This window comes from Sebastes fasciatus, chromosome 8 (assembly GCF_043250625.1).
Source record: "Sebastes fasciatus isolate fSebFas1 chromosome 8, fSebFas1.pri, whole genome shotgun sequence".
NCBI lineage: Eukaryota > Metazoa > Chordata > Actinopteri > Perciformes > Sebastidae > Sebastes > Sebastes fasciatus.
The window spans coordinates 14,041,396-14,069,393 of NC_133802.1; the positions used below are offsets into that span (position 1 = coordinate 14,041,396).

General features: G+C 40.5%; 2 protein-coding genes across 3 annotated transcripts in view; one reads left to right on the forward strand and one right to left on the reverse strand.

Annotated features, from left to right (window-relative positions):
- LOC141772554 (serine/threonine-protein phosphatase 4 regulatory subunit 2-like) overlaps positions 1-27,998 on the forward strand; it is a 146,785-nt gene that overhangs the window by 32,507 nt on the left and 86,280 nt on the right. The gene's annotated exons all lie outside the window — the stretch shown is intronic.
- frmd4bb (FERM domain containing 4Bb) lies at positions 551-27,295 on the reverse strand. Of its 2 annotated transcripts, XM_074643628.1 has the most exons (24): positions 27,135-27,295; positions 17,883-17,948; positions 15,489-15,583; positions 15,282-15,374; positions 14,866-14,950; positions 14,462-14,518; positions 14,337-14,359; positions 12,366-12,449; positions 11,714-11,779; positions 11,385-11,442; positions 11,206-11,292; positions 9,615-9,691; positions 9,290-9,428; positions 9,050-9,191; positions 8,214-8,347; positions 7,922-8,038; positions 6,356-6,584; positions 6,225-6,278; positions 5,975-6,119; positions 5,602-5,769; positions 4,639-5,417; positions 3,068-3,206; positions 2,553-2,672; positions 551-1,440 (listed from the first exon to the last, which is right to left on the reverse strand). In XM_074643628.1, the coding sequence occupies exons 2-23, from the start codon at positions 17,946-17,948 to the stop codon at positions 2,555-2,557; spliced, it is 2,955 nt and encodes a 984-aa protein (XP_074499729.1). In that variant the 5' UTR covers positions 27,135-27,295; the 3' UTR covers positions 551-1,440; positions 2,553-2,554. The 2 variants fall into 2 exon arrangements, with proteins under 2 accessions (XP_074499729.1, XP_074499731.1); XM_074643630.1 differs by lacking the exon at positions 2,553-2,672.

The following is a 27,998-nucleotide window of genomic DNA, read 5'->3' on the forward strand; positions in this document are numbered from 1 at the left end:
TCTAGTTTTCTCTCAGAACACTTGAATAACAATATACTAAAAGGTTATTATGGAATTTTTGCCCAATGATGCCAAAAATATTCTGCCTACAGACACTTTAATTGTGCAGCCCTGGTGGATGGTCCAAAAAACACAGGACTTTCATCCAGGAGACTGCTGTTTCACTTTTCACTTTGCAACCAGCTGTTCGTTCGTATCCCGTGTTCACAATGTTCAGTTTAATTTTAACTTAACAAACATAGTAGTTTTAAGCCCAACCATGTAGTTTTTTTCCTTAAACCGAACTAAGTGGTTTTGTTGCCTAATCCTAAAGTGACACCAAGGGGAACTACAGTAGTTTTGATGCCAAAAATAAAGTGACGAGTTGGGATGAGAACGTATTGGATATGAGAGTGGTGTCAATCTTCTCATCTAACTCGCAGCAAGAAAGCAAATACGAATACCAAAAAGTTGAACTCCTCCTTTAAGGCTTACTCACGTACTCAATAACAGAACCTGAACCGGCTGTTTACCAGCCACGCAAGCCTATCAAATAAAGTGACAACAGCCGTCTATGTCACACATGTATTTATTCACATCCTTGTTCCCAGTGGAAAATATTTTATGACAACATCTAACAACATATAACTACACACTGACTGTACAAATATGTGAGAAAACAAACAAGATATGAATATGTTTTTTACGGCAGTGGTCTTCTGTTAATAGGCTATAAAAAGAAGTTGTTATAAAAAAAAACCAATATCCTTACCATGCATTTAAAACACATTACGCCACCAACAAAGACAAATGGTTCTATAAACAATATTGACATGATAGATTCTGATTAAAAGTTGAACTAAAGGAAGAAATGGAAATTCATCAAATACACAGTCTGCTCTAATGAATGATCAATTCAGTTCATGTAATGTCACATTGTGAACATGTTCAAGCTTTGTTTTCAATTTGAATGTCATATTTAAGACGATTTTATCATACTGTACTGAGATGAAAGTGGTGAAAATCATTTTTATTCTATAACCTACTGTTTTTGTATAAGGCAGTAGCCAGTTCCTGTTAAAATACACGCAGTAAAACACACGTTGCCTCTTTTTTCTTCTTTAAAACACAGTAGGGTTTGAATCCAGTGTGGTTGTGCAACACCTTAAAGTTCCTAGACACATTCTCATCTGCCTGTACAATTCATCCAATCCAAGGCACATGGGAAAGTCATTCAAGAGTGTCATCATCACTGTGTTCAGAGGACAGCGTACACATAGACTCTGCAGACAGAACATCTCCCAAGGCCCTGTCTTGTCTGGCAGCAACAAAAGTTGGTGCGCACAGCCTATTGTTTCAACTTCACCCCCTTCATGTGCTGCTGGCCATGGCTTTATTTGTGCCAAAGTTTGGTTTGGTCCTCTTCAGCGGATGCTCATGTAGCTTCCGTCCAGGTGGAATCTGTACACATAGTGAGACAAGAGTATGTCAAATCTACCGTAGTTCAACTGTTTGAGAACAAGGAACAAATGACTGAACCTTTTGGGGAAAAACTGAGGGATGGAAATGGAAATGCAATACACCAAAAAGCAAAGATGGGACCAAGTCATTGTTTTGCAAGTCACAAGTAAGTCTCAAGTCTTTGCACTCAAGTCCCAAGTCCTAAACTTTGAGTTTCAAGTCCTAAAGAAGTCATAATGCACTCTTCATCAGATTTAATGCCATTTTCGACCCGCACTTTTGCATACTGCGTTTTCTTTTGACCACCGTATAGTTTTTGTATGCCATCTTTGGTATTACTTTTTCCAACTGGCGCTCTGTAACGTAACATTAGTTCTTCATTGTTCTCTCCTGCAACTTGATTGGATGCTGTCGGATTGGTTCAAACAAAGTGGATTTGGGGAATTAAGTGTTGACCTGCTGGGAATTAATAGCGTTAACGGTTCAGGAAATGAACCATCACACTTTTTAAATAACATACTTTTTAATCTTCGGGCTAAAGTATCAAGTATTTTCATGTCAAAAGGCTCAAGTCCAAGAGAAGTCACGAGTCATTGGTGTTAAAGTCCAAGTTGAGTTGCAAGTCTTTTTTGACTTTGTCAATTCTAAAGTCTTCAAATTTGTGACTCGAGTCCACACATCTGAGAAAAAGACATGAAATATGACTTTGGCTACATGGAGTAATGTTAACTTACATTTAAGTCATGCTAGCGGCTAAAAAGTTGGACGTTTCTAGGGATAGCAATGTCGTTTGGTCGGTCCACTACTTTGGTACAGACTGAAATATCTATAAGATACTGTAAGATGGATTGCCATCCATTGCATTGCCATTGCGATGAACCACAATCAGGTATGTCCTCTCCTCGCTGTATGTCAGGTGCAAGATCATCAAGATAATGAGTGAAACATTTTTGTGCAAATACAGAAGGCGGTGCTGTAAAAAAAGATCGACGGATCACAATACGAAAATGTGCATGAATTGACTAAAGCTACAGGACACGAATGAAGATGGGATGTCAAAATGGAGATGACTGGCACCACGACACAAAGCAGCCCGCTGTGATTGGTCTCACCCTTAAGTGCTAGAATGGTTGTCTGACGGTTCATCTGTACTAGTGGCCTCAGAGCCAACCACCTCTACTGACTCTGATTGTTTAGGCATTGTGTCAGACACTTTGTTTTCTGGAGGCAATCTGCACACATGAACGTTAATCATAAGTCAAGAAAGGAAAGAGGAAAGGCAGGAAGAAAGAGAGAGAAGGTCCTTGAGGTTAGGTTTTTTTACTAGCTCAATAGATTCAGGTCACACAAGATAAAACCTCTTGGCACAGAAATACAATGTGATGTTTTATCCAGAGGCAGAGCAGCACACAAAACAAAGGCCTTAAATCGCAACGTGCATTACAGGAAACAATAGTGGCACTGATATCTTGCCACTGAGCATCGAATTATTGTAGCCTTAAGATAGCAAGCAGGATTTTATCTAAAATTCCACTAATAATTAAACTGAAAGAACAACCCCCAATTGTCTGTAATTGACTTGACATCCACGGCTCAGTGTGGAGATTTAGTGATCTGCAGCACTCACCTGCTGTGCGAGGGACTGCGGTTGTACGGAGAAGCAGGCGCTGCAGGGTGCGGGTACTGAGGTGTGTCGGGCGTATCGTACTCTGTCAGGCCGACTGCCAGCTGGTTGCGCCAGTTACCTGCACTTTCCACTGAGGACACTGCAAACAAGACAAAAGCAAAAACACTCAGCTAATGTTGGAGTCGAACTCAAAATAATTGTTGTTATTGGAAACACTCTTAAGTACTGCTTAACTTCACTATTGCCAAAACAAACAATTACCCTTCACATGATATGGCAATGTGTTATTACAGCGCTGTTGCTGCCACTTTACAAAAAAACTCATAATTTTGGGATATAGACATGCTAAACCTTTTTTTGTTTGTTTTTTGGACCAATATCTAAGTTAACATGTAATCACGCTGGCGCTGTCAATGATAACGCGTTAACGCAAATTCGTTCTAATGCCACTGATTTAACACGTTAATGCAATCGACCTTTCGTTGGTTGTAGCGGGCTCAATTTTAAAGCTAGTGAAGTGAAGATACTGACATCACATGAAACTAGAAAACCTAAGGAATCCATTGGTACCAACCATGTCATACTAGCTTGTCGTGAAGAAGGGAAAATAATGCTCCAAACTTGCACTACATTTTGATGAGAAAAAACTGTCATGGCCATTTTCAAAGAGGTCCCTTGACCTCTGACCTCAAGATATGTGAATGGAAATGGGTTCTAAGGGTACCCACGAGTCTCCTCTTTACAGACATGCCCACTTTATGATAATCAAATGCCATGTGTTTGCTATGTTATGATTTGAGCATTTTTTTTAATGCTAAATACAGTACCTGTGAGGGTTTCAGGACAATATTTGTCATTGTTTTGTGTTGTTAACTGATTTTCAGTGATGAATATATACAGACATTTGCATAAAGCAACATATTTGCCCACTCCCATGTTGATAAGAGTATTAAATACTTGACAAAACTCCCTTTAAGATACATTTTGAACAGATAAAAAATTTGTGATTATCGCAATTAATCATGGCTAATCATGCAATTAATCATGATTAAATATTCCAATTGATTGACAGCCCTAATGTATACCTTTTAATACCATTTTAATACATTACTAGTACCAGTTTATACATCTCATATCTCACTATTACATACAATAAAAAAGACTTTCAACCCCTTTGCCAACATGTCTGAATTGAACTTAAACATCCTTTTTAATGTGCAGAACACAACATTTTTTCATAAATCCAGATGGTTAGAAGAGTCTTTGGAGATTCTGGTAACACCTTTTGATCAGCAGTAAGTCAACCACCAAGCGTTTATCTTTCAGAAAACAGAGATGCTTTGCTCTGTGACTGTAATGACATTAGAGGCACAAACTGGGGCTAATTTTCTCTTCTATTATTGGCAGCCTGGAAAAGCTTTGGACACAGCTCTCCACTGAAACCTACATAAATTAAATTACATTGGGTGGGTTGGCAGCTCTTTGAGGCATGTTGGGGGTTGTAATGTTATTTATTATATTTTCCTGCCAACGCCAAGACTTTTTCACACTGCCCAGGGATGTCATCTCACCTGATGAAAAGGAGGTGGTTCTGCTGGAGTGGCTGAAGGCCGCCGGCATGGTCTGGTAGCCCAGGCTGAGTTGGGAGCCGCTGTCAAAGTCGTATCCAGCCAGCATCCCCCTCCCTCCGCCCCTGCTCCGTTGGTACCAGCCTTTCAGATGCTCCGCCACCAGCGCCTTCTGCATGTTCTTGGCCAACAGCTCGTTCCTGGGCCCCTCTCTGTTCCGCGGCGGCCTCACTGTCGCGTACGGATTCTGGGAAAGACTATCCGCCCGGTCACTGCTGTAATTCCTGAACCTGTCGTGTCCGTGGTAGCCATTTATTTGGTAGGAAGGGTTGACGTTGTAGTGGCCTTCTACTTCATTCTCATACACGTAGGCACCGTTAGCGTAAGGCTCCATGTCGGGGCAGGGGTAGCCGGCGACGTAGTAGGCACTGGGTGCATAGTGTGGTGAGGTGTCGCATGAATAACTACAACCAGAAGAATGATGCTGGACCAAGTTGGGCATGCTCCCGGTATTTCCATACACTTCCACCTTCCTGTGGAGGCGATGCATGGTTGAGGATCGGGAGTCCAGCGTGCTGTAGTGGGTGTTGGCAGCCCCGTAGTAGTCCAGACTGGACTGGCTGGTGTAGGACGAGCAGTCCTCTAACACCTCTGTGCTGTTGCTGCGGTGGGCCGGCGACAAGATAAAGACGGGCTTCTCGGAGTCACCATCTTTTCTTAGCCGGGGCTGCGACTCCAGACTTCCGCTGCGATGCCTGAAGCAATGAGGAGACCCCTCCGACCTGGAGAAGGGACACAACTTTTAAACTGTCTCCTAAAAGAACAATAATATTTCCGGATTTATCAGTTCAAATAAAGGTTAGGGATTTGTATGGTGAAAAGTTTGGGGGTTGAGAGAAGTGAGGGTTAGGTTAAAGTGAAGTTATTGTTGAGGAGAAGGAGTGTTGGTAATGCAGCGGATCACACCTGAGCTGGCTGCTGCTGTAGGCATTGCGGGTCATAACCGGGGTGGGAGGCATGCTGCGTGGATCTCTAGGAGGTCTGGGAAGGGTTTTATAGGGACTACTGTGGGTGGAGGAGACCTCTCTCGGATTCTGGTAGTAGTGGGAAGCATCCTGGCCTTCAAAAGCTAATCTAAAAGGGTGCGGAGAGGATCAAAAATTAAAAAGGGAAGGGATGAGATGTGAGGAAAGGAATGAGGTTTCATGACACGACAAATATTACAGACTCTCTGCCAAATCATGAAATAATTGCTTCATTCCAAGGAAAGCTTTTCAATAAAATCCAAAGTTGTGAAACAAGTTATACTAGACTATAGACAGGAAATCTGTTTCCCCACCTGCTGTGGTTCTTGTTATGGTGATTTTCCCGCGGAGATCCCTGTCTTTCATCATATTCAGCTCCCAGCGATCGCATCGGACTGAGCTGAGGGGAGCCTTGGACAGACCGTGACCGTGGCCTCTGACTGGCACCGTCTGAGTCATCTGAATACACAGAAAATACACAGTAACAATACTGATGATCTTTTAAAAAGTAGTCATAATGATCATTATTATGCAGGTCATTAACAGGTCAGATGTCTGACTCACCGTCATCCAGTGGGAGACTAGACAGAGAGCTACAGTCTGAACGGATAAGTTCATCTGGAGAAAGAGGAAATATATCCATGTTTACTTTGAATATGACTAAAATGATAATCCCAGATTAAGCTGCACCGTACCTGCAATGATCACCGAGGCCCGCTGTGTGGGTTTTTTCCCCTTCTTGATCCTGTACTGGTTCATCTCGTCCTCTATCTGCTGGAGTTTGTGCATGGCGTCCAAACAGTTTCTCCTCCTCTTCTTCTTGACGGTTTTGCACAGTTCGGACTCATTTGCGAGCTTCTTAGCCGCCTCCACGATCTTTTGCTGCAGGGCGAACCTGCTCTCCAGGTTCCTCAGGAAGGGATCCTGCAGCCAAACACAAGCAGAGATAACAATAAGTATATCAGAGATAACAATAAGTATATCATCAGGTCTTCATGATATCTGAGTGTACGTACTGTACAGGAAAAGGCTGACGATGTTCTGTATTTTAGATATTGTGAACAAATTCCATGAAAAGACTGAAACCAACAGCACTCTCAATACTTTCTGACTTCCCTACTCTGTTGCAGTAGACAGTTGGTTCCTACTGTAGTGGTAAATCTTTAAAAATGGATATAGTTTAATTTTTTTTAAAAGGCTGGATACTTTCCTAAAACACTGCACTCTTCAGCAAATGTTACTCAAACAAGAGTAAGTAGTTTATATTAGTTGGGGACTATTTTTAGCTGCGGATTCAGCAAGTATTTGTAGCACTAACAAAATGTGGGATTAACTACAGTGCTCATGTTGATTGTAATGAAGGAACAAACAGTCACCCAGCGCAACAGTGTGGCTCATTGATGTAGTTTTAATACTTTTTCGGAAAACAACGGAGCTCTAATTGCACAGGGGTATACGATTTTTAGTCCCATTGCATTTTTAATGCAGCTTTGCACACCGGCTCTTATTTATATATGGAATTGTTTGTGTTTTTAATGCATTTTTTTGTGTCTTTCGTGGGTGTATGTTTATATGTTGTTTGTAAGCCCCTAATTTAAGACAATTTTATGTGATAGACGAAGTTTTTCTAATCTTGATTTAGAATCTTATTTCCGAGGGAGTACTGGCCAAAAGAGAAGCATGACAATTTCCCACATAAAAACACAAATAACATACTTAAAAATAAAACAGCAAAAAGTTAAAAACAACATAGAAAAATTCACATAAAAGAGACAAGTAACAGACTTAAAACAAACAGCAAATTGCATCAACCAATGATTTAGCAGTGTCTGTCGTTCGGTAACAGGACAAGTCCTTAATCCTGTTTTTACAATCGTGCATGCTTATAAAATAATCTAGTTTAAAACGTCTCTGTAGCTCACACTATGATGAGGGTGCAAAAAATTGAAGAGCACATTCACCAAAAATGGCACAGGTTCAAGGAATGCCGTACATAATTTGTCCACATGACTGAAGGTTGCAGCTACTGATAGTTTTAGGCTTCAGTAGAGAACACAGACACGGAGGCAGATCCTGTAATATGGCCTTATACAGAAAAATGTACCAATGCTCCATTCTATGGCTACACAAAATATATTTGTTAGTAGGATCAGTTCATTGTTGGTTGTGATCTTTTTGTGGGATTTGTTGTTGTTTAAAGCCAAAGAGTGAAACATATGAACTTTAACATGCATGCTACAGACAAACCGTTAAATACAGACCTCATTGTAGGGGAAAAGGTCATCTAACTTGAAAGTGGTGCCAACTCGCCGTCTGACGTGCGGCGGTCTTTCACCTGAGGAGAGGGGATACTCTTTTGGCAGCTTGCCAGTAAGCTCCTGAAAGCACAAAAAAAAACAAGCCCTTTAAAATACCTAGAAGGCTTTGAACCGAACGTAGCAGCAGAAACCATCAATCTTAATAACAGTTCAGCTGACTGGAAAAAAATGTACATGTGCCGTGCAAAACATAGCACCAGAGCAGAAGAAGTGTTAATTAAAAATGATTTCTCACCGCCTCTCTCAGGCAAATCTTCTTCAGTTCTTTTGTTTTCTTGGCCAGGATATCTTGGATCTCCTGCTCTTTCTTTCTCAGCTCAGAGAGTTTCTCTTTCTTCTGTTCTTCACTCATTTCAGAGTCGGCAGAACCTGTGAACACAATGTTCTTACTGCCAACATGCATCTAAAAATGACATCCAAGTTATGATACTGGGAGCTGACTTTTCAACATGTCACCTTTACTTTTCAATTCACAAACAGCTCAGAGTTTATCAGATCTGAAATGAAGAATGTTGTTAAAAATACAACAACAAAAAAAACTTCATAGCAGTGGTGGAGGAAGTATTCAGATCAGTAGAGTTAAAAAAGTAAAAGTCCTGTACTCAAAATTAATAAAGTATTAGCGCCAAAATATACTTTAGTTACCAGAAGTAGTCATTATGCAGAATGGTCCATTTCAGAAAAATTTATATTATATAACTGGGTCAATCAATGTGCTCATTACTTTAATGTTGCAGCTGGTAAAGGTGGAACTCATTTCAATGACTGTATATACTTCTGGGTAGCTTAATCTTAAATAATATATCATAATTGTATTAGTTTATTTTTATTTGTTATTATTAATCTGAATCTGCAAAGTAACTAGTAACTAAAGCTATCAAGTAATTGTAGTGGAGTATAAACTACATTTGCCTCCGAAATGTAGTGGAGGAGAAGTATAAAGTAGCATAAAGTGGAACTCAAGTAAAGTACAAGTATCTCAAAATTGTACTTAAGTACAGTACTTGAGTAAATGTACTTAGTTACATTCCACCACTGCTTAATAGATACTTGCTTCATGAACTGTCATACCTGTAGACACCAGGCTCCCGTTGCTGGCTGTTATGAAGTTATTCTTCAGGCCTGCGTCTCCCAGTCGGTTTATTTTGGCTCCTCCGTGCTCCGTGAGATCCATGGCGATTTCCTCCACACTTCTTGCTGTTCCTAATTTAGTCTAAAAGAATTCAAAAGAAATGTACAACAAAGATTAGTGGATGGTGTTAAAAAAGTAAAGTATTAAAAGTAATGTACTGGCTGATGACTGACACTTACTTTGGTTTGCTTTCTGTCCAGGTAGAACTGATGCTGGCTGATGGCCATGACCCAGATGGTTTTGATCAGAGAATGGCTGGCATACCACGTGTGGATGAGTAGGCCCGTCTGCCCAAAGGTGCGCTTTGTTACTGCTCTCCTGTTGCAAGAAATCAGAGGTTTTTAAATCACAATTCAAATAAAAGCAACAGTGATCTATGAATGATCTCTTTAGATAAATACTGAAGAGAGAGAGACTCAATTAGAGGCTAGAAAACACAAAAATAATCAACAAAATAATCAACTTATAGGCGGTTTACAAAGAAGAATCTCTCCTGCTGCTCACCTGTGTGGATCATTAACTTCTACAGCAAATTTCTTCTCCCGGAAGTACAAGTTTTCCAGCTGCTTCCACTGGTAAAGCTGTGGGTAGAAATAAGAAATATCTGATAAGGGAAATGGATATTATGCTCTGTAATCCACAACCTGATATGCAGAGAGACGAGCGTCAGGGATAATGGCTTTAAAATGTGTCCATTTGAGCCTTTAGTCCTGGTGAAAATTCACGTTTTATTACCAAAACCATCTGTAGCATTACTGCCACGACCATCATGACTGACATCACATAAACTATTAGAAAAAAAAAAGATTATCAGTGCAGGTGTTTTGGCTAGCCTGTCATTAAAATAAAGCCAGACTGTAACATGAGCTGTCATTTACAGTCTGGGATGCCAAGTCTGCAATAACGCAGGTGTTGGAAAGCTAAGAAATGCCACAAGGGTACATTACGCACAGACTCATCGCAATATACACAACACTTTCCATGGCTCATCACGTCCATCCCTGTTATCACCCAGGTGCTCACTGACAAATGAACGATCTATTTGGGTCAGTGACTCACTGTGTGTCTGGACAAGATCTGAATGAGGCACGGAAAACGATCCAACATGTGGCTGCTTTGGGGGGTATTTTTTATATCACTCGGTAACAAGAATGAAGAGGAAAACACCCAGTTTTACTATAAAAAATATACATAATTTTAAAGATTGATTGTTGATTGAATATTTTAAATGTTAGTCAATGTTATTTAAAGAACAAAATCTCAGTCTACTTGCAGTAAACACTTCCAACCAGACAAAGAGATGCAGTCTTACCAGTTTAATGTATGTTCACAGGTCCCGTTTCTTAAGTTTTTAAATCCTCCTTTACTTTGCCGTCAACAAAAAACACTTTGTTCCTTCTTCCGTCAGCTCCTATCTTGTCTCCTCAGGTATTCTCAGAGAACATGCACTATAACGCCCCAAATCCAGCCCCCTTTCTCTTTGACATCACCAGCTCACTCCCTCCTCTCCACTCCCAAAAACACACAGCTGCCTGCCCTGCACAGCCGGCTGCTGCTGCTTGCACAATCTTTGGAACTCCGCAGCCAAAGATGGATTGCACCACGTCGAGCGATTGCCAGGCTCGAACAGGAAGACAGAGCCAATAAATTAATGTGAATTGTTTTGAACTTTCGTCCTCCTGCGCTGCACCTCTGCACCCTGTAGATATACCTGACTGGACGACATAGCTGATGGATCACTCACATGGGTGTTTCTCCCATCAACCCATACGCTAAAACAACACCAATGAAACAAGAAAAGCAGGTTCACACTGCATGTGCGATTGGCACAGACTTTATAGAAAACTCTCCAGCCTCATTAAACTCTCTAGACTGAGATTTCGCTCCAATTTTGTCAAGTCAAGTCTGGCCTCGTCTGCTGCAGCAGCTGAAGCCCAGCCTTTTGCTGGAGTGAATTAGATGATGCATGATTCTGAGGTGGTGAATCATCACAGCAGCAATCCTTAACCCTGTGCTATCATGTCCAACTGTCGGTTTAGTGAAATAGAGAAATAGCAGCAGCCATTCTGGAGACAGTGCAGCAGGAAATATTTACCTTTCGAGGTTTTAATTTATCCTGCAGGTCGTACTGGCCGATGCCCTTATAGCTGATTCCAAGCCACCACGGGATCCCTTGTTTATCCTGCAGTGAGCCAAGAACACAGCTTGATGGTTGGACTCAGTTTCAGGAGCAACAGCTGTCACTTCCCATTAAATCACAGCAGAAAACCTTACCTTTACTTCAAAATAGTGCACGCCATACGTGGGCAACGATTCCACCAACGTCAAATACCTAGAACAAAAACAACCTTTATTAAAACCACCAGCTGCTTTTTGTGGTTTACCTTGGAAATGTGAAAAGATAGACGTGTGAATCAGGGTGATTCACTGGACGGCAACTGAAGGGGAGCTATTGATTTCTATCAGATGATGAGAAAAGGAGTGCCAGAGAGAGACGGAGAGAAGGGAGGGCTAATAGAGGTGAGAGGAAGATTAATGAACTTAAAGCTTAATAGCATTCATCGTCTCATTACTGGGGTCGAACCATTTTCTTCAGTACTTACTGCACAATGGCCTGTCCTCGGGAGACTCCTTTCAGCGGCTTGTAATGTTCAATGACGCGATCCTCACTGCAATGTCACACAAAGAAGACACCGTTTAAACTGATGGACAGTATAAGACCAAACCATTCTGTATGAATGTATTTTAGCTGCATGTAAAAACTAAAATCAGTGAATGTTTTTAAGGTGTTTTTTAAAGAGGACCTATTGTGCTTTTTTCCCCCACAGTAACACTGCTCTTGAACTGCCTAAAACGCCTTGCTTGAAGTCTTTTCTTCCGTAATGTAGTGATGTCACCAAGTAACACATTTACATAATACCTGCCTGGCTTCTAGTTTGGCGCGCCCTCAAACAAAGCTAGTTAGAGCGGAGCTGGAGCAGAGTCTGACGAGTTTGGTTCGGTTGACCAATCACAACAGTGGGCCAGCTGACCAATCAGAGCAGACAGGGCTTTTTGGAAGGAGGGGGAGGGGCTCAAACAGAGCATTTCAGACAGAGGGTGAAATAAGGTGGTATGTGAAAATTAAAGCGTTTTTTGAACATTAAAGCATGTAAACATGTTCTAGTAGAAACTCAAAATACAAGTATACACCTGAAAATGAGCATAATAGGTCTTCTTTAAGACACAAGTATAGGCATTTTCCTGTAAGCGTACCAGTATGCAAGTGATGGGTGTTCCTTGAGTACTTTGGTGGGAAGAGTTGGTAGTTTCTTCAAGTCAGCTCTGGTGTTTTCATCACTGAAACAGAGAAGAAACATAGCTATGAGAACACTTTTGGAAGAGGAGTGGGCAATCTCCCTCTTAACTGCACTTCTTGGATTTTTCATATTTTTTGTCAGCTAATTATTACCAGTGGTTGAATGTAACCTAGTACATTCACTCAATTATTGGCTTTAAGCACAATTTTGATGTTTTTGAGTATTTTGATACTCTACAACTTCTACTCCACTACATTTCAGAAGCACATTGTGAACAGTTGGCCTTCAGTACATTTATCTGACAGCTGGAGTTACTTTGAATCATATGAAGTGATAAGAATAACTGCCCAACAGTAAATAAAGAAGTTAAAATGAGCTCTAACAGCTGCGCTAACATTAAAGGGCCCATTCTGCATAACAAGTACTTTTTTACACTGTGGTATTGCAACTTTTATTTAAAGGAAAAGTGTGTAGCATCTATTAGCAGAAATGGAATATAATATTCACAACTATGTTTTAATTTGTGTATAATCACCTGAAACTATGAATCGTGTTTTCGTTAGCTTAGAATGAGCCCTTCATATCTACACAGGGAGCAGGTCCTCTTCACGGAGTCCACCATGTTTTCACAGTAGCTCAGAACGGACAAACCAAACACTGGCTCTAGAGAGAGCCTTTCATGTTTTGACGTTACCTGAAGGCCACCGTAGTTCGCAGACACGCTTGTGAAACTGTGGTAATGTGACCCGCAGAGTGTAAAACCGTGGTACTGCCAGCCACCGTCGGACTTCTGTTGCTCCAAAGTAGTGTTATTATGGGTTAAGAATGGCCACTGAGTGAGGCAAACAGCGTTACCACAGTTTTGCACTCGGCGGCTCACGTTACCTCAGTCTTGGAAAGGGAGGAGAGAGCTGAGGGGTACTCAGTTGGTTGCAATCTGCAATCACACCACTAGATGCCGCCGAATCCCATACGCTGTACTTTTAAGTAATTGATCTGAATACTTCTCCCAGCACTGTCAATCTGTGTAAATTGTATTCTTCACATTTCCAGGAATACTTAATCCTTTATTCTTTGGCCTACCAGCACTCAAATGTAAATATATTGAATATATTAAAAAAAAAACTCTGGAATCAGCCTATAAATGAGTAGGTTTTAAATTGTAGATTACTCCTGAAGTTGCTTAAATCCCCCCCAAAATCCCAGAAGAAATACAGAGGACATGACCTCAGTGCCCTCACTGGTAGTTACAACCCTAACAGCTACCATAATAAAGAATTTACTCATATAAACATAGATGTCTGTAAGCCTAGACCAGGGGTCAGCAACCTGCGGCTCCGAAATTTAAAGACATTTCCAGAACAAGCACACTAGATTTGCTGAAAAGCCAGCGACAGCTTCCAGCCAAATGTCCTGAGAATATTTCTTCAATGTCCTGCCGCTCATTTGCACTTAGGCCCTCACACATTAGACTTACCACCTTCATTACAATGCTTTAATGTTTTAAAGCTCCAGACAGATTTTTTTTTCTTTTGGCTTAAAAAGGCTCTTTTGATAGTACAGGTTGCTGACCCCTGCCCTAGACCATCTCACTTCACCAGTCAGAGCCAGGTGGCGACCTGCACAAAGACCTGCACTGTTCCCTCTGATCACTACATGTGTAATATCAAAAGACAGTCCTGTTAAACGCAGATCACAGTCTCTAACCCTCTGCAATGTCTCTGCTTTGCAATACTTGGCCTCTATCAGCACTATGAGATTCATTAGTTGCATGGTGCAAGCTTCTCAGCAGTCTGTGGTAAACCTCACATAACACTGCCATTGATTTTTGCTTTGACCTATTGAATGCCTTCGCTAAAAGCTTACTATTAACTTGTCCGACTGCTGTTAAATACTTCTTAATACCCAGCTGATAATATGCACTTACCTCGTGTAGTCTCCCTTCGCCTCCTAGTTATAAAAGGGAAATGCATTTTATTAGATTACATACTTTAAAGGGATTTTAGATGCAGTAATTAACGTGTGTATATGAGGCAATTAAAAGGCACTAACCTGCAAAGCATTTGCAGCTAATTTGAAGACGTTCTCACTTTCCACTTCTATAATCCCCTGAGAGACATAATAAATCAATATTAGGAAACAAAATGAGCAAGATGCAGAAAATGTGGTCCATGTGGAGAAAGCTTTCTAGATCCAAACATAGAATAATCTCTGCGTTGCCCTAATAACCTCTGCTTTTTCTCAGGATGAAATGAAGCCTTGTGTTTTTTTTTCTATTTTCTTAGACTGTCTACTTTACATTCCAGCCGGCAGAGTAGGGAAACTGTGCCCTGCAGCCATTGTTTGCTGAGCTGCAAGGGGTCCAGAGACAGTGAATCATCGGGGAGCTGCGGAGAACAAAAACAACTAGCCGCATCATTTTTCATTGCTTCAAAAACCAGGAGAAAAACACTTACGTTGTAGACAGCAGATTTTGCATTCAGGAAGAATAACTCGACTGTTATGATGTCCTTAAGCATTGTTATGTTTTCTACATAAAACCTATGGAGGATAAAAGCAGATGCACACAACAATTTTAAGGTTAAATGAAGATAACTGAACTGGGTTATTGCTGCTTATTATAGGACATCCTCAAAGCACTTTTCTCTGCCTAGTGAATGTTAGAAGTGTGAAGTGTAGGTGAGAGTGAGGGTGAACACTACCAAAAGACACTTTAAAGTCAAAGCTTTTTCAGCCACCAGTTGAAGACATCAGGATAGGAACTACCCTGGACATTTTGTTTGACAGCTAACAGCTTTAATACTTCCAAGTCAACAAAGTGGTGCTCCCTGCTGGAGATCTTGTGACTTGCATGGGAAAAATGAATTATTACCTGACCAGGAAGTTGAGGGCGATGGGCGCGGACTTCTTTGAAAAGTCATGTTCAAGAACTCTGCGGTCCATCTGCAACCACTTACGTTGACCACTGCAAAAGCAAACAGGCTGAAGCCTCAGAAAAAGTTGCCTTTTGAACACACATTTATGGAAATCTGTGAATATTCAAACCACTGAAAAGAAATAAACTCAACAATTTACATACTTGTCATCACAAAATGCGAGTCCAAAGAATTCCTTCTCTTTGAGGTTGAAGTGGGAGGAAACCAAGTCGAGGAGTTCATACGACAGCAGCTTAGGCTGTGGAGGAAGATTTCAGATTTAGCTGTAAACCAACTGGAATTCAAAATAGTAGCAGAAAAAAACCTTGTACAATAATTGATAAATGTGTCACAGATACTTCAGTAAATTGTTTTTTCTGTTGCCTCCTTCCCTCCAAAGAGACGTAAGACTGAAAGAGCAACTAGAGAGCAGACAGTAGCACTGGAATGAGGATTTAGTGTTGTGCTCCAGGACACTTCAACAGCACTCATATTCAGGGATTTAACCCAGGTCATGCTGCTGGAGGCTGGTATTCCTACTCACCAACATGCTGCCTAATCATATATATTTTGGGGGAATGGGATGGAGGAAATATACCTCCCTTCTAAACATTTTTACAAATGTTTGTAGTATGTTCCCACTGAAAATATGCCACACACATTATATCATTACATTACAGAAACATCTCTATGACATTATTATTTCTAAAGGTGCTAAATGCGAGATTGGGAGCATTTCTATTGCTGGCTGAGCTAACTGTGTTAACCTGAGGGTAACCGGAGGGTGGGTGCCACGCTTCCACCACGGCACCGTCGGTTGGGACAGCGTTATCAGCTGTAACCGCCGTATGTGAGCAGTGCAGAGCGGCGGCCAGTAGGGCACGCTCACCCCACCAACACCATGGTCAAATTTGCAGACGACACTGCTGTAGTAGGACTGATAACAAACAACAACGAGACAGCCTACAAGGAGGAGATCCAACATCTGACACAATGGTGTTCCCATAACAACCTGGATTTAAACACAACTAAAACAAAATAAATGATAATAGACTTCAGGAGAGCCAGGCGGGTGGAGCACTCTGCCCTCTGCGTACGTGGAGAGGAGGTAGAGAGGGTGGACTGCTTCACGTACCTCGGAGTCCACACTTCATCAGACCTCACCTGGTCCAAAAACATCTCTCATCAGGTGAGGAAGGCCCAGCAGAGACTCTACTTCCTCAGGAAGCTGAAGCAGGCTCACCTTCCTCAACACCTGCTGATCAATTTCTATCGGGCAACCATTGAGAGCCTCCTGACCTACTGCTGCACTGTGTGGTTTGCTAGCTGCACAGTGGAGAACAGGAGGGACCTGCAGCGGGTGGTGAGGATGGCGGAAAGGGTGATTGGGACCACATTACCCCCCCTCAGTGACCTATACGCTGGCCGGCTCTGTAAGAAAGCCAGCTGTATCTCCAAAGACCCCACCCATCCTGGACATGTACTGTTTACTCCCCTTCCATCCGGAAGGAGATACAGGACAATTAAAACACACACAAACAGACTACGAAACAGCTTTTACCCACAGGCTGTCAAGTGTGTAGAACCCCCCCCAGCCCGCCCTCAAAGGCTGAGGACACTAGCTGCTGAACCATAATCGTGGCACCTGCACTTTATGATGATCCACTTATTTATTGTTCTACTTTGTGACTGAATGTTTTTAATGGGTTTTTTCACTGCAAAGAGCTGCTAAACTGTTTTTCGTTGTTTTCAATGACAATGACAATAAAGTCTATCTATCTATCTATCTATCTATCTATCTATCTCACATGCACGAACATACACTAAAAGGCAACAAAGCAAGGAGAAGCTCACACACAGAATGAGAGTGGCTTCATTCTCCGCTCAGGTAGACATTACTCCTCTATATCTTTACATAGCAAATAGTTGTTTGATGCTGTATTAATGCTCTGAATATTGTATAGCGCACCTTTAAACTTGCAAAAACAGGTCACTTGGCCAGTTGCGGGGAGAGGAAACAAACCACAACACTGACATCATATTTTAAGTTGGCGAACGTCTTAGCAAAACACCTGCTTATATTTACACGTCCAGATCTATACGGAGCAACATCAGCATTTATTTGGAGTCATAATTTCTGACCCCCTGATAAATAAAGTTCAATATTCACTCTCCTTTTAGCTCTGGTTTGGTCTCCACCAACTCCTGAGGGAAATATCTGGCTCTTTAGCTACTAAATGCCCCACTATGTTCACCAGCTAGTTGCTGACTGTCTGTCTGATGTTTGGTACGTAGCATGTAGTGTAAAGTTGGTGTTTAGAGCCTTTTCGCTAAAAACAATGGCAAAAACAACGCAGTGGGAGTGAGTTAAAACAGTACAGGTGCAACCAAAAACACAAAACAATGAGCTGAAAGATGCTTATTCGAGCTGCTGAGGGTGATCATTTTGTGTGGGTCCATTATTACCAGCAGCCCCTTTCACATTACACATAGCCATTCGATCAATTGTTGTTGTAAAAACATTGATTATAGGCGCTTTACGTCGGGAGCATTCATACCTGAACCAGCAGCTCTAGCTTCCTGTCGTCCAGCAGCTGCACTTGGCACAGTCTGCCCTCAGTCATCTGCAGGGAGAAGAAAAGAGGAAGTTCAGAGCTTGTGACAACAGATTGCAAGCTGTTCATCATCACGAGGAACAATAACATCAGGTCCCGTGTATTGGTGATGTTTTTACAGCCATACTGCACACATAAGGCCTGATAATAAAGTCTTGGAACACTAAAATATCTAAAGTGTCTTAAAGAGTTACTATATAAACTATCAGTAGCCAAACTGAGCAAAAGCCTCGGTGGTAAATACATAAAAAATAAACACTGACGTTGTCGAGGACAATAAAAACCTTGTCTCAAGGATTTGTTGCCTTAGCAACCAAAGGAAGGATTTGTACCACTTTGAACCTTTCACATTTAACTTTTGCTCTTTCAGTCTCTCAGCCTTTACAGCATTTACTACTGTACTTCTACTACTTTATACTTCTACTCCAATACATTTCAGTGGGAGATATTGTACTTTTAACTCACACACAAAACACATGATCAGTATATAAAATATGATGCATTTCTACAGATGAAACTACCCAACAATATATAAAGTAATTAAAATTAGTTTCACCTCCACTAGCCACAACATTAAAATGCTGTTCAGACATGAATGCAAACATAATAATATAACATAATATGTACTAATATAAGGGGAAACTTCCTGCATAATGAGTACATTTACTTTTGATGCTTTAAGTACATTTTGTCAGTAATACTTATGTACTTTTACATAAGAAATATGTGGAAAACAGGACTTTAACATGTAATGGAGTATTTTGCGCTGTTGTATTGCTACTTCCACTTAAGTAAAAGATCTGAATGTGTCTTTCACCACTGCTAATATCTTCATAATTGGAATATGTGGCAAGCTTTGCACCCTGTTGTTCAATAAAACATTTATGCATCAAGTTCCAACCAGCATGCAACTGTTTATAGCCATAACCTGCAACCTCATATCAGATTCTGACTAAACTCTGCATCCATTGAATCCAGTTCTCTGGTATTCGTACCTAAATCATGTTTCCTTGTGCAAGATCATTTTGGACCACAATGCTCTCCAAACAACGATTCTTAGATCACAGAATCAGCTCGGCCTACTAAGACACACTGAGAGAAACTGTCTGTACGCCCGATAAATCAAATAGCTGGTAAAAATGACAGATTGAGGTTAACCAGTTTCACAACAAAACCTTCTCACAAACTGAAAAAAAAGGCAACACTTCAGACAGATTCAAAAGCCTTTCCTCTCCTGACAGAATGAGGCTGATCACAACTTCTAACACTTGAACAGTGAACCGTGCAGCTGCTGCTGTACCTGGTAAACCTCTCCGGGGAGCGTGCAGGTGTGGATGCATCCCTGACCAGACCTCATCCTTTAATAAGAGACTCTTATTACGGATCCAGACCATGAAATTGTTGGCTTGGAGTGAGCAGTAACAGACTGTCAGGATTAACCGGCAACTTGTTCCAGGTTCCAGGTTATTGACTGAGCAGCCGGGCCTGAGCTGTGTGCAGCGACGGCTTATATACAGCGTAGCCAGTTTATGAGAAATCAACAGCTGACTGAAGGCTGGGGCAGAATCCTAACCACACTTTGGGGTTTACTGCTTCTTAATACCAACAATTGGGGTCAGACAGGAAACACAAGAGGTCGATATGAGGTGGTTAATGTCTATATTGTCTGCTGAATGCTTATCTCACTTTGTGTGCTGCTCTGTGGATCTTGGATATCAGGTTTCTCCTATACTTCCTTTTCGTGTACATTTTAACTGAGTGATTTGATAAAAGAGCCACTAAAGTGATTGAAACAACTCAAAGGAGGCTTTACTCTACACACTTCTCATTCACACTGCTGCACTAATAAATGATTAAACAAACTGCCCTGCTTCCTGAATGGGTCAGGATGGGGACACACCCGTGGTCACTTCTTTAAATTACGCCGTCTGTAATGTTTTAACGAGCACTTTGTCAATTATTGCCTCCGAATAATGCGTCTGTCTTTTTCGCCACACTCATAAATTCTCTTTCATGATCTAAATTAAAAGTGCACATTCAATCAATTCAATTAATTTGTGGAGCGTGGAGGAATATTATTGCATTGATTTGAGCTTGAAGTTATGACTGCATCGTGGTGGGGTCACACAATGTCTCTGGAATAAGCGTGTACAGTAAAGGCACTGGCCACTAGATGGTGCAGGGATTATTATTTTTCTATATGGAGAAGAAGAAGAAGTTCATATGGAGAAAATGGCTTCTTAAACAAGCCGCTGAGGAATTTTCATAAGCAGTTATTAGCTCAGCAGACGAGAGTCAAACTCAGCTGGGATGACTTGTGCTTATGCAATATAGATGAAGAGAGTGGGAGGAGGAGCCGCGAGTTGGAGGAATCTACACTATTAATCATCTGAGAGCTATATAATCATTACAAGACCCGCTATTTATATATCTGACGGCACAACAGTTTCTCTGTCACAACACACAGAAGTCACCAGTAACAGGCTGGGATTTAAAACTATGGTGGAAACACAATAATAATCAACAATGCACATGAGCAACTGGAGCGGCAGCTTGTGATTATGTTCTTCACTGATTAAAGGTGCTATTGATTACATTTAGGCACAACTGGCATATTTTATGGTCAAGTGGAGTGAGACTCAGGCACATGATACCAATGTTGTTTTGCTATTGTCTCACAAGCCTTGTTAGAAGTGGGAACCAAACGTTAGATATCTACAGAGATAAACAAAACATTAATTTTGTTCCAAAATCTTTTAAATGATTAAAATCCTAATATTTTTTTTAGGAAAAGTGATGCCTTTATTTGCCTTTCTAAAAGCTCTGTGGATGTATTTTCTTTATTATTATTATTCGCCTACATAAAAATGTTATTAATATAACATTTAAATGTCCAAATATAGTAAAGAATGCACATCACAATATGCTGGAAGCCCAACTTGACATCTTCAAATGGCTTGTTTTGTCAGTCTAGCTGTCCAAAACTCAAAGACAACAAGTTTACACTCGCATAAGACAAAGAAAAGCAGCCAATCGCTTGAAAAGTGACCTAAATAGTTGCAGATTCATTTTCTGTTGATCGATTAAAACGACTAATCATTCATCATTTGTCATCTCATGATGTATTCGTCACAGCACAGCAGACGGCGCTGCTTAGTCAACCAAACACAACCTATTCAACCTCGGTAAAAAAGGCCAGCCTTGGACCCTGTGGGGTTAAAACAAGCACTGAACCTTCATGTAAAAGAGACACGGAGGGAAGAGATGAAAGAGCTGTCAGTCTTTGTGTTCGTCTCTCCAGAGACGCTGCAGGGTGCGGGTTTGGCTCGAGACTGGAGCCTGAGGTTGGCATATAGACAGCTTGTTATATATTGTGCTACAGTGAAATATCCCGGTGGAGACTTGGAGAATGTGCAGATGTGGCCTCCTTCACAAAGAAACAAAGAATAGCCATGTTCATTATAATAAGACACAGCCTGGTAAGATGTAGACATGTAAATCCCTCAATACATGGAAATTATAACAAAATAACACCATATCACACCTGAAAGTTGTACAATAAGCTAACAGGAGAAGTTCTCCGTCTTCCGAGTAACCTGGCTGTCAGTGTTTAAGACGTCACACTGGTTAAATGTCATGTCCAGACTGCAGCCCTTCTTATCTCAGTTTCCCGTTTTCATGCATTATTGATGAAGGATTGTATCACGCACAAGTCGGTGTCTGCTCTCTATGGTTACATGTTCTTATGTAGACGCCCACTGCAATCAGACAAAGCCGGAAATTATTATAGTTTACACATTCACAAAAATTTTTACTTTAGATTTGTTTTTGAGAACACCAGTACCACAATAAAGAAACTAGTGACTGGCTACGCCCATTGATCCATTTGTGCTTGCCAGTGAATTTTAAAAATGTGTTTCGTGTTCAGTGTTCTCCGGGCTTGCATAAGCACAAATGTGAAGAAATTTCCAAACTCGGTCAAACTGTTTGGCTGAAAAAATGAATTTTTCCATCATACTATGTCTAGTCTTTGAGCACATGGAACTACTGTTTTTTTGCAATAGAAACAGTCGTCCCATCGGCCCAAATACTAAATATAGTATGATAATAAAATGGCAGTATCTCATAAACGACAAGAAGCGCAATCAAGTATTTAATATCTATGAACTCATAACAAGTTGAATATCAAATATATGCACACATATGCAGTGTAAAATAATCAATAAACACAATGTAAGTGTTATTTTGTGTTATTTTCTTTGACCGTTAATAAAACTTAGATTTTTTATTTAATCTAAAAATGTCAAAGTTGTACTGTTAGATACTTATATACAAAGTATGTCCATAACATAGACTTTTAACCAATCAAAACAAATGTTGTGGCATTTTTCCTTCATCATACTAGTCTTTGGGCACAAATGGGTTAAACAAACAAAGACAGAAATCAAAATAAAAGCTGTGAAATCAAGGATGTGACACCCAATACACTGGTGACGGTAAAGGGAAACACGCTAAGTTCTGTGTTTTGAGTACATGATATTTTACACAGTTCCTCTATAATGTTAGGACAATAGCTGTAGCTGATGTAGCTGACCTCTGACCCTGACAACAGAGAGACCTGCATGATTAATGATTACTTCACTCTTCTTATTTTATTTATATTATTTTTGGTCTTACATTATGGCAAGAAAGTCTCAGCTCTCCTAAAGAAATCTCACTGACAGGATGCTTAATTAGTAGGCGTATTGGCAGTGAAAAATAATAAATGAAACACTCAACAGTCTGCAGCAAGAAGCCCTGCATGGTTACAGAAGCTGAGGGCTGAAGGATACAGCGCAGGATTATCTGAAACCTCATCTGATATCTCATCATGACTCATGTTGTCAGCGGTCAAAAGGTAATCTGTCTAGCAGCATCTCCCAAAGAACACCAGTCTGGCTGTTTGTGATATCCGGGAAATTCATGAGCACAATGAGGCTCAGGATATTATGGAGAAATTAGAACCTGGAAGAAGAAATATGCATTTTGTTTTTATAAATCACAGCACCTCTTGTAATGGGCTACAAGGGCGGGGGATCACAGAGGAGTGATTCATATGAATGATGTCATCATGCAGTACAAGTTCTTATTCTCACCCAGAAAAGGACGTCTACAAAGGCAGTAGGACATTGTGATATATTTACTCAAGGCTGACGGTAGTGGTCAAATCTGCTTCTATCAGTCTGTAGGACTGTAATGCTAGCAGTAGGAGCGAAATATTCAAGTTAGCCTTAAAGATATTTTCATTTTACAGATGTACAAGATATATATTATAAGATTAAAGTTTCCATCACCATGTGTTTTCTCCAGAGCGTCCTGCTCGAAGGCACATAGTTTCAGCTGCTGTCGTAAGAACCGACCTTGAGCCTTTGTGACTGCGTGTTAAAACGAAGAAAAGCCACATAATCAAAGAAAGGCTTTCATCTGTGCTGTTAGGCAACAATGCGACTTAAACACCTGCTCAGTGTCTGTTAGATCACGACAAACCTGTAATAGCATTTGCAGAGAAATTCAAAATGATGATTCGGCACTTAAACACAACAAACACTTAAAAAGTATTTTTTAAATAAACAAGACTAATAGTCTACAGCCATTCTAGCGTATCTGTGAGGCTGTACGTAGACACAGCAGTGCTTTGAGCTAAATGCAGGTATATTTACCACCTTAGTTTAGCATGTTTGCATGCCAACATTTGCTAGTTGCTGCTGAGGGGAATTTCATTTAGCATTTGTCCAAGAGTCGTGTCTAGAAGGTAACCCGCAAATTGCGAAAACTGGCAAAAACTCTAGCGAGACTCATTGCCCAACGACTTATCTTAACCTTAATTGTTCAAGGTCGATGCTTAACCTTGAAGTGTGCTCATAAGTTTCTTAGAAATAAGTCATTCAGCATGAAAAAGCATAAAAAAGGACTAATTGACTAAAGAAATCTTAGCCGACTAACACCAAAACGACCGATCAGTCAACTAAGAGGGGGCAGCCTTACAGTTTTTATCCAAGGAAATATAAAAGTGCTCAGCAGTTCATGGGGAACCATCTATAATGTTACTATGTACTATTATCTGTGTGCAAAGATTCTACTTTGGTCTAAAGGTAGTGCTAAAAAGCTCATGAAGTTTCCAAAATTATTCAGTGGGTTCATCATCTGAGGAACATGAGTGCGTTTGTTGGGATATCTTGAGTTTAAACAAAAGACTCTAACATGTAGAATTTCATTTTTATATATTTATTCCTGGATCCTAGATACATTTGTTTTTTGGATCTCTCCACTTTTATTGATCATAGTGAAGATGCTCAAGTCAAAAATATTTCAAAAGCCCCAAACTGTCTAACTGCAGTGTCTCAGTGTAAAATCGAAATACCTTAAAAGCACACAGTAGTGCATATAGGACTGATTCAAAACACTGACTAGTCTAAAGCAATCATGAGAGCTTTACCACCAGTTGCCGTCATTCTCTGCTGTCCCCACTGACACTCCTGCTATCACAAAACTGCAGAGTTTCATTACAGAGAACTGCGGTGACTTTCTGCAGAGCTCAGGGACGAGGCACTGAGGCATAACGTTGAACGAACGGGCGGAGAAAATGGAACATGACCAAATATCCAGATCTGGACGAAGAACCAGAGTGTCTGCAGCCCAGTGAAAATCATCATTATCATAGGAATAATAGGGATGTAATCAAGTTATATTTATTGATTTAACCTTAACTAAATGTCAAAGATCAGCTATGATATGTTGAAACTGGATTAATCAGTTTGGATTTTCAGGAGAGCTACATGCTTTCTTACCCCAAATCCTCACCTGACAACCTGTTTCACCTCAGCGATGCTGCTATGCTTGCACCTTATTATAATATAGTATATCAGATTCATTCCATCTGTGTGAAGTGTATGAGTACAAGATTATTTGCCTGTCCAAAAATAGATTCCCCCCCCCCTCTCTCTGTCTTTAGCACATTTCTCAGAAAGTCTCAGGAGGCTTTGATTCATAAATGGACGGTTGCCAACCGACAGCGCTGAGACATTTCTCAGCAGCAGCATCAAACACCTGCCTCTTTAGGCTCTCAGACTGACAAACAAGTGAGGATGCTCAAGAAAAATTTCTGTTGAAGATGTATTGAAGGAGTTAACAAGAACTTTAGTGACCCTTGCCCCTCAAAAAGTTGACAAGGTGTGACAAATGACACAGGACATCCTGTCCAACAAGGAAGAGCAACAAAGTTTCACACTGGACATGTGCAGACGCAACCACCACAGCAACAATTCCTGTTTACAACGTATGGCGCTTTAAATACACACAGACGTGTGCGTCTCTTCCTTCAACTCTGAGATAATATCAGTAGGTCAGTGTCAGTCTTTGCGGGGCTCATCCGTGTTTTTACCAGTGGAGTAAAAATAGAGATCCAGAATCTGCCAGAACAAGACATTTACATGGAAAAATCACAAAGGTACCAAGGAGGCCAACCTGCACCAAAAGTATAATAACTATTGTCCTTGTAAGCTTGACCTGGTTCACCAGTAGTCACCATAGTCACAAATCGCATACGCTTCGAAATAGAAAATGATAATTAGGCACAAAATAATGCACAAAAAAACTCTAAAAATTAGGCAATGCTTTGGACAAGCATTTTTTTTTTTAAATACTACCTAATAGGGGTGTAAGAAAATATTTTTAAAAAAATTGAATATCGCGATATTATGTTTTGTGATACTGTATCGATTCACCAAAATGCTGTATAGATTTTTAATTAGTAGTTTACATGCAAAGATTAAAGCAGCAGTGGGTAGAAATGGAGCCAATATGATAAAAAAAGGTTTTTCTTATAAAACGGTCACTATATGGACTTGATACAGTTTTCAAGTATCAACGTCCTTACAGTTTTTTCTAGTCTTCCGACCACTCAAAGCGCTTCATATCCTGACAGTAGTACATAAGACAGATAATCTGAAAAAAAAAATCATGTGCCTCTGGTGTCCTCCGGTGCTCCTAAAGGCATCTGCAGGATTTCACAGACCGGAAGAAAACAACCAGTCAGAGCTGATCTGAGGTCTGCTGTCAAGCTGCTGTTTATGAGAGCCACGAGTCAATCACTCGCAAACTCCGATCAAACTAGGCAGCGCTGATCAAATATGAATCAATATTCTGTTACGGTAACTATTTCTCTCCTCAAATGTTTTCAGAAACATCTTGTAGTGTACTGTTTAGCTGTAACATGAGAACGTTTGTGACCCGGCAGCCATGTTGAGATCTGCTGAGGAAATACCAAGCACCGCCCACCAGCTGGAAATTTTTTAAAGCCTGAAAACAGAGCCACGAGGAGGTGCAGAAGTCTCTCAGAACACTTGTATTACAATAACGCTGAAAAATTGTTGCCTACTGAACCTTCAACTCAGACATTTCATTTGCAAAGATATGCGTCCTTTCAGTGTTTGTGCCCTCTCAAAGTGGTGTGTAGTAGTATGATGCTGGATGTGATGAATGCAATCACAGATCCCACTGTTCTGATTGCATTAAAAAAGTAAACTTTACTCCGATTTCTTTTCTTTTTTTTTATCGCAATATATCGCCTTGCTTACAGTATTGCGATATATTGAATTGTAACTCCGTATTGTGGTACGTATTGCCAGATTCCTGCCAATACATACCCTATACCTAAAACCAATGTATTATACACCCTGCATCTCCTTATTAGCTTCAATCAAACCAGACAAATATCTTATTATAAAACTACTTTTTTTTTTTTTTTTCTTACTCAAACCCCTTTAATAAAACCGTCTCACATCCACTACTACACATAGCAGTATTGTCCACAGCATCCTCCTTTAATGAGACTATAGCCCACCTCAGGGCCGGTTTCCACTGTGCAGAGGAGAACAATGAATGAGCTATACCGTGGGCTATACTGTATACTGTTAGATGGGTGGTTTCCACCTGAGCCCCGTGCATGACTAAGACAGATGTGCCAAATAAAAAGCTCACTCCTCCCTTATTTCACTGAGGAGGAAACACTGCAGAGAGCCAAACCCATGCTGTTTGTAATTCTCATTGATGATCACACATGCGTCCATGACTCGGTCTACTTTGTCTCCTCACAGCTCCACTGAGGCGGTTTCAGTCTGCCTCCCATCACATCATCATGTATATATATCGCCTTACCTTCGCTCTCCTTGTATCCCCGTTTAGGTATCGATAAGGTATCGCTGCATATTGATCACTTCACCCTCCCTGATCAGCTCTGGAAGGGAGGCTCCTTGCAGCCGCTGTCCATGTTCATCCTCCGGTACTATACTGTAGCTCACACACACACACACCAGCCTCGTATTGAGCCACACTCACCACGCCTTCACCCGCCGGCTATTATGTGAACAAGCCCAGCATCCCTCCTCCTCCTCCATCCTCCTCCCTTACTCCCTCCTCCCTCCTCCTCTCATCCAGCAGCTGCCGGCCGGTCTGATTCACACTCAATCCTCATAATAATGAAGCAAATATGGCCTCAAGGCTGCACCCCTATATCATATTATAGCCTATACATACAGTAAATACATACATACATTATTGTATATTACACTTTTTATTATGTCTTATGACAGGCCTTTAAAGCTGAATATGTATTCCCTATTTATTCTGATCAATAGTGACCTCATAAGTGGATTTTGTGTTCAAAATTCTCACAATGAAAAAATGGATACAATTGACATTGAAGTTTTAAACTGCTGATCCCATAATTCACAACCCTTACTTAGTTTTTTTTATTTAGTTTTTTTTATTATTATTATTTATTTATTATTATTATTATTATTTTTAATTTACTTATTTTTCTGTATTTTTTTGGTCTTTTCCTTTTTTTCTTTTTCTTTTTTTTCTTTTTCTTTTTTCTTTCTTTTTTCTTTTTTCTTTTTTTTTAGTTCTTGTTTGATATATGTTTCATTTATGTTGGTTTGGATTTAATTAATTTATATGTATAAATGTAATTGTTTATGAAATTAACTCTGCTTATCTAATGGTGCAGTAATTTTGTTT